The sequence below is a fragment of the Heterodontus francisci genome, chromosome 2 (assembly GCF_036365525.1).
Source record: "Heterodontus francisci isolate sHetFra1 chromosome 2, sHetFra1.hap1, whole genome shotgun sequence".
In the NCBI taxonomy this organism is placed as follows: domain Eukaryota; kingdom Metazoa; phylum Chordata; class Chondrichthyes; order Heterodontiformes; family Heterodontidae; genus Heterodontus; species Heterodontus francisci.
The window spans coordinates 54,641,856-54,654,043 of NC_090372.1; the positions used below are offsets into that span (position 1 = coordinate 54,641,856).

The 12,188-nt window shown below is 44.8% G+C and overlaps 1 protein-coding gene across 1 annotated transcript in view; it reads left to right on the forward strand.

Annotated features, from left to right (window-relative positions):
* The window catches only part of myo10 (myosin X), a 613,607-nt gene that overhangs the window by 576,453 nt on the left and 24,966 nt on the right, over nucleotides 1-12,188 (forward strand). Inside the window, exon 38 of the mRNA XM_068058429.1 lies at nucleotides 6,723-6,840. Coding sequence (XP_067914530.1) covers nucleotides 6,723-6,840 — 118 coding nt within the window. The remainder of the gene's footprint in view (nucleotides 1-6,722; nucleotides 6,841-12,188) is intronic.

The window sequence follows — 12,188 nt, forward strand, 5'->3', positions numbered from 1 at the left end:
CCCCTCTGTGACATCCTTTTTCTCCAGCACTGCAATGCTCTCCTTAATCAAATGTGCCACCCCTCCTTTTTTTCCCTTTCATATCTTGCCTGAACACCTTGTATCCAGGAATATTTAACACCCAGTCTGGTCCTTCTTTGAGCCAGGTCTAGCCACAACATCATATTTCCACATGACAATCAGCGCCTGTACCTCACCAATCTTATTAACCACACTCCATGCATTCACATACATTAACCCTAGTTTAGATTAGATTAGAGATACAGCACTGAAACAGGCCCTTCGGCCCACCGAGTCTGTGCCGAACATCAACCACCCATTTATACTAATCCTACACTAATCCCATATTCCCAACAAACACCCCACCTGTCCCTATATTTCCCTACCACCTACCTATACTGGTGACAATTTATAATGGCCAATTTACCTATCAACCTGCAAGTCTTTTGGCTTGTGGAAGGAAACCGGAGCACCCGGAGAAAACCCACGCAGACACAGGGAGAACTTGCAAACTCCACACAGGCAGTACCCGGAATCGAACCCGGGTCCCTGGAGCTGTGAGGCTGCGGTGCTAACCACTGCGCCACTGTGCCGCCCTTTTATTACTTTCTCCCTTACTCTGACCCCACCTAATAATGTACTATTCCCTACTCTAGCGCTATCTATCTCCCCCCAGTATTCTGTGGACCTTGGTATTCCTCTCTGATTTCTGCTCCTTGTTCCCACGCCCTTGAAAGGTTACCAGTTTTGGTTCCCTCCAATCAGAGCTCCCTCTTAGATTCCCATCCCCAAGCCATCTAGTTTAAATCCTCCCCAACAGCATTAGCAAATCTCCCTGCAAGGATATTAGTCCCAGTCCTGCTCAAATGCAAACCATCCATCTTGTACATGTCCCATAGCCTCAGAAATCTGATGCCCTCCTTCATACACTAGTTCTGCAGCCACATGTTCAATCCCTCAATTCTCCTATTCCTATGCTCACTGCACGTGGGACTGGGAGTATTCCTGAGATTACTGCTTTTGAGGTCCTGCTTTTTAATTTTCTTCTTAGCTCCCTAAAGTCTGCTTTCAGGACCTCATCCCTCTTCCTACCTATGACCTCTGACTGTTCGCCCTTTCCCAGAAGAATGTCCTGTAGCCATTCCATGAAATCCTTGACCCTGGCATTGGGGAGGCAACATACCATCCTGGAGTCCATCTACAGCTGCAGAAACGCCTGTCTATGCCCCTAACTAACGAATCCCCTACCGCTACTGCTCTTTCACTCTTCTTCCTCCCCTCCTGTGCAGCTGAGCCACTTGTGGTGCCACAAACTTGGCTCTGACTGCACTCCTCTGAGGAATTATCACCCTCACCAGTATCCAAAACGGAAAACCGATTAGCGAGCAAGATTGTCTCAGGGGTACTCCTGCACTACCTTCCTGGTTCTCTTAGACTGCCTGGCGGTCACCCATTCCCTCTCTGCCTGCACCGCCATTAAAACAGAAAGTGGGTGGGTTCAAGGCGGCACAGTGGCGCAGTGGTTAGCACCGCAGCCTCACAGCTCCAGTGACCCGGGTTCAATTCTGGGTACTGCCTGTGTGGAGTTTGCAAGTTCTCCCTGTGTCTGCGTGGGTTTTCTCCGGGTGCTCCGGTTTCCTCCCACAAGCCAAAAGACTTGCAGGTTGATAGGTAAATTGGCCATTAGCAATTGCCCCTAGTTTAGGTAGGTGGTAGGGAAATATAGGGGCAGGTGGGGATGTCGTAGGAAAAAAAATGGGATTAGTGTAGGATTAGTATAAATGGGTGGTTGATGGTCGGCACAGACTCGGTGGGCCGAAGGGCCTGTTTCAGTGCTGTATCTCTAAACTAAAGACGATTGGATTCTTGTTTCAGATGTTTTAAAACTTAACTCTCCACTCAGCCTTGAACCCACCCATATTTGGGTGATTAAAATGACCCCCTTTGTGTCTATGGAGCACATTCAGTCATGGGATATGGATATAATTCATGCTTTCGTTTAGATTGCGATATGGTAGTCAAAACTATAATGGAACAATGGGCTGCCTTTAAAGAGGAGATAGCTCAGGTACAGTCAAAATGCATTGCCACGAGGGGAAAGATAGGACAAACAGAGGCGGAGTTCCCTGGATGACGAAAGAGATAGAGAGTAAGATGAAGCAGTAAAAGGATGAGTATGATTAATGTAAGTTTGATAATACAAGTGAGAACCAGGCTGAATCGAGAAAATTCAGAGAGAAAATAAAAGAATAAGAGCAGCAAAAAGAAATTATACAAAGAGACTGGTAGTCAACATAAAGGGAATCAAAAAGTCTTCCATAGCCATATAAATATAAAGGGGTGGCAAAAGGAGGAGTAGGGCCAAATAGGGAGCAAAAAGGGGATTTACGCATGGAGGCAGAGGGCATGGCTGAGGTGCTAAATGAGTACTTTGCATCTGTCTTCACCAAGGAAGAAGATGCTGCCAAAGTTGTGAAAGAGGAGGTAGTTGAGATGCTGGATGGACTAAAAATTGATAAAGCAAAGAGGTATTAGAAGAATTGGCTGTACTTAAAGTTTGTAAGTCAGCAGGACCAGTTCAGATTCTTCTGAGGATACTGAGGGAAGGATGAGCCCAGTCGGTTTAACCTTGGTGGTGGGAAAGCTTTTAGAAATGACTTTCTGGCACAAAATTAACAGTCACTTGGAAAAATGTGGATTAATTGAAGAAGACCAACACGGATTTGTTAACGGCAAATCATGTTTAACGAATTTGATTGAGTGTTTTGATGAGGTAACAAAAAGTGTTCATGAGGGTGATGTGGTTGATGTGATGTGCATGGACTTCCAAAAGGCATCTGATAAAGTGCCACAAAGCAGGCTGTCAGCAAAGTTGAAGCCCATGGAAGAAAAGGGAAAAATATGAATGGATACAAAGTTGGCTGAGTGACAAGAAACAGAGAGTGGTAGTGAACGGTTGTTTTTTGGACTGGAGGAAGGTAGGGTTCCCCAAGGGTCAGAATTAGGACCACTGCTTTTCTTGATCTACATTAATGACCTAGACTTGGGTGTGCAGGGAACAATTTCAAAATTTGCAGATGACAACAAAACCTGGAAGCATTGTGAACTGTGAGGAGGATAGCGATAGACTGTAAGAGAGCATAGACAAGCTGGTGGAATTGCTAGAAATATGTCGGATGAAATTTAATGCAGAGAAGTGTGAGTGATGTATTTTCACAGGAAGAGCAAGAAAAGGTAATAAAAAATAAAGGGTACAATTCTAAAGGGGATGCAGGAGCAGAGGGACCTGGGAGTATATGTGCATAAATAATTGAAGGCAGCAGGGCAGTTTGAGAAAGCGTGTAATAAAGCATAGGGGATCCAGGGCTTTATAAATAGAGGCATAGAGTACAAAAGCAAGGAAGCTATGGTGAACCTTTATATAAAACACTGGTTCAGCCTCAACAGGAAGACTGTGTCCAATTCTGGGCACCGCACTTAAGGAAGGATGTGAAGGCATTGGAAAGGGTGTGGATAAGATTTATGAGAATGGTTCCGGGAATGAGGGACTTCAGTTTCAAGGATAGATTGGAGAAGCTGGGGTTGTTCTCCTTAGAGAAGTGAAGGTTGAGTAGAGGTGTTCAAAATCATGAGGGGTCCAGACAGAGTAAATAGGGAGAAACTGTTCCCATTGGTGGAAGGGTCGAGAACCAGAGAACACCAATTTAAAGTGATTGGCAAAAGAACCAGAGGCAACATGAGGAAAAACGTTTTTTTACGCAGGGAGTGATTAGGATCTAGAATGCTCTGCCTGAGAGTGAGGTGGAGGCCGATTCAGTCGTAGCTTTCAAGGGAATTGGATAATTATCTGAAGAGAAAATATTTGCGGGGCTACAGAGAAAAGGCAGGGGAGTGGGACTAGCTGAGTTGTTCTTGCAGAGAGCCAGCATGCACATGATGGGCCGAATGACGACCTCCTGTTCTATAACCATTCTATGATTGTATGATTTTGGAGGTTAATTTAGTATCAGTATCATGACTATGTCAGTCAAGCCTCAACCATAATACAATGGAGCCCAAATTCCACAGGCGTTTAGACTTTCTTCCACTGTACCTCCGGTGGTAAAATTGCAGTGTTGGATCTCCACTGTTTGTGGTAGTTTCTTTCACAGAGTCAGAGTCATAGACTGATGGATAGAAATTCTGAAGTAAATAACTGCAGTGGGAGGTGTTGTGGGCACCCTCAGCCAGGAGTTCTTATCTTGAGCCTGGAGGGGACCCAGTACATCAGTGGAGTCCTATATGCTAAATGAATGGAAGGCATACCGACCTTCACAATGGCATTTTCCAGGTCTAAGCCAGGCAAGCAACCTTTGACCACCCCACTCCCCCATCAAATAGGCAGCATTGTCAGGTGGGTGATCGAGATGCACCCCAAGTGGCTCATGCATCCACCTGACCTATGCAAAGTAGGTGCCTACCCACTGACCCCTCAAACTCATGCCAGGTTAGCACCTTAGTGTAACCAGTGGGATCACAACCTGATTAATTTTAGGGCCAGTATGTATGTTATAGCTTGCAATGCATAAGCTAGTTTGAACAGCATTTTTTTAGTATTCAAATTTTTCTGATGGACTGTTGAATAATCTGAGTCATAGGGCTGAATTTTGCATGCATGGGCCACGCACTGCCATATTCTTGCGTGCGGCGGCTCATTTAAATATGCAGGGCAGCCGCCCACCCTGATCACGTGGTGGGGGTGGCCTCAGCAAAGCCGTGAACGGTGCCAGCTGTCTCTGCGCCAGTGCTGGCGCCATTTTTAAAGCGCTGTCAGCCCTGTTCAGTGAATGCAGCGTTGAACCTTGCACCCACCTCCCCCCGGTGCCCCCCCTCCACCCCCCCCACACTAACCGAAAATAAATGTTGGCCCCGTTCGCCCCCTCCCCAATACATTGAAATTGAAGAATTGACCCCTTCACCCCAACAATTGCACAAAGTGCAGAAATCACCCCTCTCACCCTACAACTGAACAAAATGCAGAGGTCACCTCTCCCCCTCCCCGCCCCGCATTACAAATGCAGAGTTGACCCTGTCCAACCCCCACTACACTTAAAAATCCTGAGTTTCCCCCCTTCCCCCCCGCCCCCCCTTTCGATGGCACCAGCTTTCCCTGGACGGGAAAGTGAAGGCGCATGAGTGCCGCCTGTCGCACATAAGATCCGGATCCAATGGTACGATCGCGGTTAATTCAATTTACATGAATTCATAGAGTTTATTTAAATATTTAAAGTCAGGTCCCATTGCCGACTGGCAGAGGGGCCACCATAGAGCCTCGCCACCACCGGAAAGATCGGGCCCGGCAATGCCGGCATTGGGCTCCGTGGCGGGTCGCTGCCGCTCTGAACTTCCAGCCCCCCTACCCCCAACCATGGAGCCCGACGTCGGGAACTGAACAAAATTCAGCCCATTGAGTATAACAGCGCGAAGGAGGCCATTCGGCCCATCGAGTCCATGCTGGCTCTGTAATATAATGCAATCAGTTCTATCCCTGTTGCCCTCAAGTGCAAATCAAATTTCCTTTTGAAATCATTCATTGTCTCCACTTCCACCACCCTCGTAGGCAGTGAGTTCCAGCTCATTACCACTCACTGTGCAAAAATAGTTCTACCTCACATCCCCCCCTGCATTACATGTTCTCTAGTCCTTGTACCATCAGCTAATAGGAACAGCTTTTCTTTGTCTACCCTATCCAAACCTTTTATCTTGTACCCCTTTATCAAATCTCCCCAAAAATGCATCACTTCATATTTCTCTGTGTTAAATTTCATTTGCCACTTTTCTGCCCATTCTGTTAGCCTATCTATGTACTGTTGCCATTAATTGGTATCATCCTTGCTGTCTGCCACACCTCCAAGTGTATATCACTGTCAAATTTTGGAATTTTACTCTGCATTCCAATATCATAGTCATTTATATATAATCAAAAAAAGCAATGGTCCTAGTACTGAACCTTGGGGAACACCACTGTCTACAATCCTTCAGTCTGAAAAACAACCCTTTACCACGATTCTGCTATTAACATTCCCTCTGGACTAATGTTTTGTCTTTCACCACAAGCGTTAACACACTCTTTGCCTTTGTCCCAGGACAGCTTTGTTGTTTAATCTCTCCTGCCTTCTGCCCTATCAAACACCTTCCCCTTTGTTCTCTTCCCCTCCCCTCCACCCACTTAAAACCTAATTCTTTTCTAACCTTGGCCAGTTGAGAGGAAAGGACACAGACCTGACACGTTAACTCTGCTTCTCTCTCCACAGATGCTGCCAGACCAGCTGAGTATTTCCAGCCCTTTTTGTTTTTATTTCAGATTTCCAGCATCTGCAGTATTTTGCTTTTAATTTACCATGACTCGTTGTTTTCTGATCTTAAGCCAATTTTTATCCAAACTGACACTGACTATTCCAGGAGCCTCAGTTTTGGTATCCAACCTTTTATGTGGTACTTTGTCAAATGCTTTCTTAAAATCCATATGGACAACATCCATTGCTTTCCCTTCATCAACAATTTCTGTTACTTTATCAAAAAAATCAATTAAATTAGTCAAGCACAATATGCCTTTTACAAATCCGTGCGTGCTGGCTCTCCTTAATTACCTCAAACATCTCCAAGTGCCTGTTGATTATTTTCCCTGATTATTGTTTCTAAAAGATTACTCACCAATTGTGCTCACTTTTCTTTGTACACAGAATTGCTGCCACTTCAGAAGACAATAACTCATGGAAATTCTACTTCAAACTCTACTGTTTCCTTGACACCGATAATGTTCCCAAAGACAGCGTGGAATTTGCTTTCATGTTTGAACAGGTACGGCAGAAGGAATCTTTAAAATATTAGATTAACAGAAAAGCAAAGAATTGTTTGAAAGTTTTCTTCTCCAGATATAAAATTACTGCAAGAATGTGTAACTATGTTAATGCTACTTAAGAAATGGATATAACTGCTTAGTACTTAACTGTTGTGGACACTTCTTAAATACTTTACATAGACGATTCAGATACATGAGCAGGAATTTTAACTCACCTCACCTGGCAGGCAAAGGAATGCAGGAGTAGTTAAAATAGCTGCACAAAGACTTCCCACTCAATTCGAATCTGCCAGCACCTTTACTGGACTCCAATTTAAGGCAGCTGGTGTAAGCTTTTAACCCATTACTAACTCAGGATTGACATGATTTAGTAATCTGGCTAGTTCTAAAACAGATTTAATAAAAGAGAGTGAAAAGAAGTTCACGCAATCAATTGTTACAAACTTGGGCAGTGATCTACAGAGCAACCCGAGCTATATACTTCCTGTGCTGTAGCTAAATGGCAGAGCGCACTTTCTCTTCTCGTAACTTTTTTATTTTATTTTATTTTATTTAGAGATACAGCACTGAAACAGGCCCTTCGGCCCACTGAGTCTGTGCTGACCAACAACCACCCATTTATACTAACCCTACAGTAATCTCATATTCCCTACCTACACTAGGGGCAATTTACAATGGCCAATTTACCTATCACCTGCAAGTCTTTGGCTGTGGAATGAAACAGGAGCACCCCACGAAAACCCACGCGGTCACAGGGAGAACTTGCAAACTCCACACAAGCAGTACCCAGAATTGAAACCGGGTCTCTGGACCTGTGAGGCTGCGGTGCTAACCACTGCACTTGTCTTCCCTTCCTCTTTCTGGCTTGCTTCTCTGATGGTTCTGCTCCTCTGTACAGATCCAGAATGGACAGCCCCATATTATGTCTGTGCTCTGCTGGCCACTCCTTTTGTGGCCACTCAAAACTTTCCAGATGTATATTACAAGTGTAACCTGCAATCCTTAGCCAATCAGGAAGTTGTGCATGTGAACAATGCCTACGCATCAGCTTGACAAATCGGAAATGCAGCAAGTCATGATCCTTAACAACACATCTTGAGCAGGTCATCCTGCTTCTTGTTTTTCCCCAAATCTTGTGGTCTTCTAATCTCACGCCATTTTCTAATTTAATCAGCCTGACTTCACAGTTTGTCTTAAACAACGGCAGCTGTAGTTCTAAAACTATGTAGGCAGTAAAACAATCACAAAAGAAATCACTAAAGGGACTATGCGGCGCAGTGGTTAGCACCGCAGCCTCACAGCTCCAGCACCCGGGTTCAATTCTGGGTACTGCCTGTGTGGAGTTTGCAAGTTCTCCCTGTGTCTGCGTGGGTTTCCTCCGGGTGCTCCGGTTTCCTCCCACATGCCAAAGACTTGCAGGTTGATAGGTAAATTGGCCATTAGCAATTGCCCCTAGTATAGGTAAGTGGTAGGGAAATATAGGGACAGGTGGGGATGTGGTAGGAATATGGAATTAGTGTAGGATTAGTATAAATGGGTGGTTGATGGTTGGCACAGACTCGGTGGGCCAAAGGGTCTGTTTCAGTGCTGTATCTCTAAACTAAACTAAACTAGTTTAAGCAGTACAGTGAGCAGGCAGAATACTAAGGTAGTATGTCAAGCATTGTGCCAGTTTAGCCCCTTCCACTACAAATTCCCACTTTGAGCAGGAGTAATCTTTTCCAACCCCTTGGGCAGCGATCTACAGAGCAACCCGAGCGAGATACTTCCTGTGCTGTTGCTAAATGGCAGAGTGCACTTTCTCTTCTCGTAACTTTTATTTTATTTTATTTAGAGATACAGCACCGCAACAGTCCCTTCAGCCCAACAATTCCGTGCTGGCCCTCAACCACCCATTTATACTAATCCTACATTAATCTCATTTTTTCCCGTCACATCCCCACCTTCCCTCAATTCTCCCACCACCTACCTACACTAGGGGCAATTTTTACAATGGCCAGTTTACCTATCAACCTGCAAGTCTTGGCATGTGGGAGGAAACTGGAGCACCCAGAGGAAACCCACGCAGTTACATGGAGAACTTGCAAATTCTCCACAGGCAGTAATCAGAACCGAATCCGGGTCACTGGAGTTGTGAGGCTGCGGTGCTAGCCACTGTGCCACTGTACTGCCCATTTTTATTTCTGTTTAAGCAAGGTGACCAACTCTAGGGCTTTCATCTTCCACTTCAACCCCTATACTAAACATTTTAAGTAACGCAAAGTAATACTATTTATGATAACCGTGATAGCCTACATTCGGATTGCCAGCATAGACGCTCTCTTAAGCCATGGTTGCTGGCCTACATTGTATACCGTTTCCCACCATAGATGCTTTCCGAGTTCTTCTATCTCCTCCCTCCATCTAGTATTATCCTGCCACATTTTGATCAGATGTTTCTGGGCCATAGTGGTCCTTTCTGATGGACCGGAGACTCAGGTGGGGTTCGATGGGATGTTTGAATTTTGCTACAGTTCGAAAGGCCTCGTTACGCGCAGAGAGATTTACCCTTAATTCTGTGATGTGTACCGGTATGGGGAACAGGATGTGGCTTCTTAACGTTATGGTCTGAGTGGGCTTAAAGCAAAAGGTAGGGTTCAAAATGGGTTATAGTTTGTTTCTATGCCTCGTTGCACGGGCATTAGTGATAATGCAATGCATCTCCAGGTGTAGGCAGATGTACTTAGCACTATCTTCTCCTCACCTGTGGACACTCATATCACACGTGAAGGAGTCCTGGTCTAGGGTAAAGTCAAAGGCTGCCTGTCCCAGGTTTCTTGCATCACCACGGCACAGGTAAGCTACTCCTCTGTCGAGCAGCATTCAGTCTTAGGGCTATGCCAGGTCTGAATTTGGCTGATCAAAAGTGGTGGTTGAGTTACAAATGATGTATGTATGTTCTCATCCATCATTCCAATGGACTACACCTTGAACTCTTCCCATTCATCTTCATCCTGCAGGCAAGGCAACCATAGCACTATTGGTACAAAATCTGCCTTTCCAGGTCTTGGTCGCCGGTTACCAAATAGGGAACCCATGCTGTCGTGCCCCCTTTGTGTCCTAATGATCTGTAAACCATTTGCTAATCATACTATCATTCACAAAGGATGGGGTTTGGTTATTCTTACTGTCGTTAAGCCCGGCCATTATTTGATCAAGCATATAACACCCAGAGATAGAACAGGCAATAGCCTTGGATATATTCTTATCAGCCTGATATCGAGGACACGGCCCCTTAGGTGGAGCGCGACAGTCGCGCACCATATGGCCTGCTTTTTCAGAGTTATAACAGAAGCCTGGTGAGCCCCTTGGCCAGGGACCCCTACATCTGGGTCCTTCTACCACTTTTTTGGGTTCCCCTTTTGATTATTCAGGCTTCCCTTCATGTGTTCGTATGCACATTGGCAGTTTTCTAACATATCATCCCACGGGGTATCCTTGTGAGTGGTGAACTCTAAGGCTGTCCTCATCAAGCTCTGTAAATGGTGCTAAAAATATTTGTTTAAAAACATCATGATCTTTACCATAATAATAAAAGCAAAATACTGCGGATGCTGGAAATCTGAAATAAAAACAAGAAATGCTGGAACCACTCAGCAGGTCTGGCAGCATCTGTGAAAAGAGAAGCAGAGTTAATGTTTCGGGTCAGTGACCCTTCTGATCTTTACCATTCTCGTCTGGGGTCGTTCACGGGGTCGCTCATACAGGTCATATAACCTATTGACAAAGGCACAGGGGTCTCATCATTTCTTTGGAAGATCTAGCTACAGAGTAACATCAAGTTAACGCTATCTAATCCCGGATGATCTCGGCTCGCTTGTATCACTATGTCGGGGCCCAGATGTGTGTGGCATATGGTCTCATCAAAATCGGCCTTAATGTTAGTGGCCAAAGCGCCAAGAAGGACTCTCTTCAAATATTCATCCTTCAGTTCTGAGTGGGCTCACTTAAAATATGCCCACTGTTGGTTTACTGCAATGGGATCATCCCAGTCTTTAATAATTCTTTGCTAATTCTCTAGCAAAGAAGTCCACTTCAGGGTTGGTCAGTGGCTTGCGCTTGATCCTATCACCAATCCGGTGACTCTGGTTGTCATAACTGGAGTAGGTAATCATGACATTTACAGGGGCTGGGCCACCTTGTGGTGGAGGGAAAGCATAATTATTGTTACTGTGAGAGTGGGATGCTTCCCATTCTAGCCGCCCTCAATCTACGCTGTGACCAATACGGATCATGGATGTCTGACTGATTTCCCCTGTAATTCATATATCTTAAGCTGACACTGTGAGTGGTCAGCCTTATCACAGTTCATGATTTCTCTAATGGCACCCCTCACGTCCTCTAACCCTTGTTTGAGATGTTCATTCGCTTCAGTTTTATGTTTCAATTTTTTTTTTCTTTTTGTTTCTTGAGCATCAATCATAGTTGCGCCGACGCTCAAGTTAGAGATATGTTGTTGCTGGAGCATTGATGTGGCATTCTGACAGCGATCCTTTGATCTTTAAAGAAATGCTTCATTTGTTCGGTCTCTTGTTTGGCCAAATGACTTGTTTCCAACTTCTAATTCTATATACGTAATGTTTATTCAAAATGTTAGTTTTCTGCACTACAGGATACCACATACTGTATGTTAAATGCATACTTTGAATCGTGAATGTTTTTAACAGGTCCTATTATATATAGCTAACTGATCTATTACCTTGTCATCACACTGGGCATGGAAATGCACAGCGTATATTAATACATTCTTGCTTTATTTGCCTTAAGTTTCTTAATGTCTACCTTCCCTTTGTTCGGGGAAATTGTTTCACCCAGAGGGTGGTAGGAATCCGGAACTCACTGCCTGAAAGGGTGGTAAAGGCAGAAACCATCATAACATTGAAAAAGTACTTGGATTTGCACTTGAAGTACCATAACCTACAAGGCTGTGGACCAAGAGCTGGAAAATGGGATTAGGCTGAATGGCTGCTTGTCTTTTGGCATGGGCCAAATGGCCCCCTTCCATACTGTAAACTTCAATGATTCTATGAATGAATAAAGAACAAACTCACATTTAAACCCACGCCCAATCAGTGCTTTACTTAACCTTTGGCCTCTCCTCCTGATGCTCAATTGTCTTCCCTATTCCACCAACCTCCTTTTTTTTATTCTTTCATAGGATGTGGGTGTTGCTGGCAAGGCCAGCATTTGTTGCCCATCCCTAATTGCCCTTGAACTGAGTGGTTTGCTGGGCCATTTCAGAGGTCAGTTAAGAGTCAACCACATTGCTGTGGGTCTAGAGTCATGTGTAGGCCAGACCAGGTAAAGA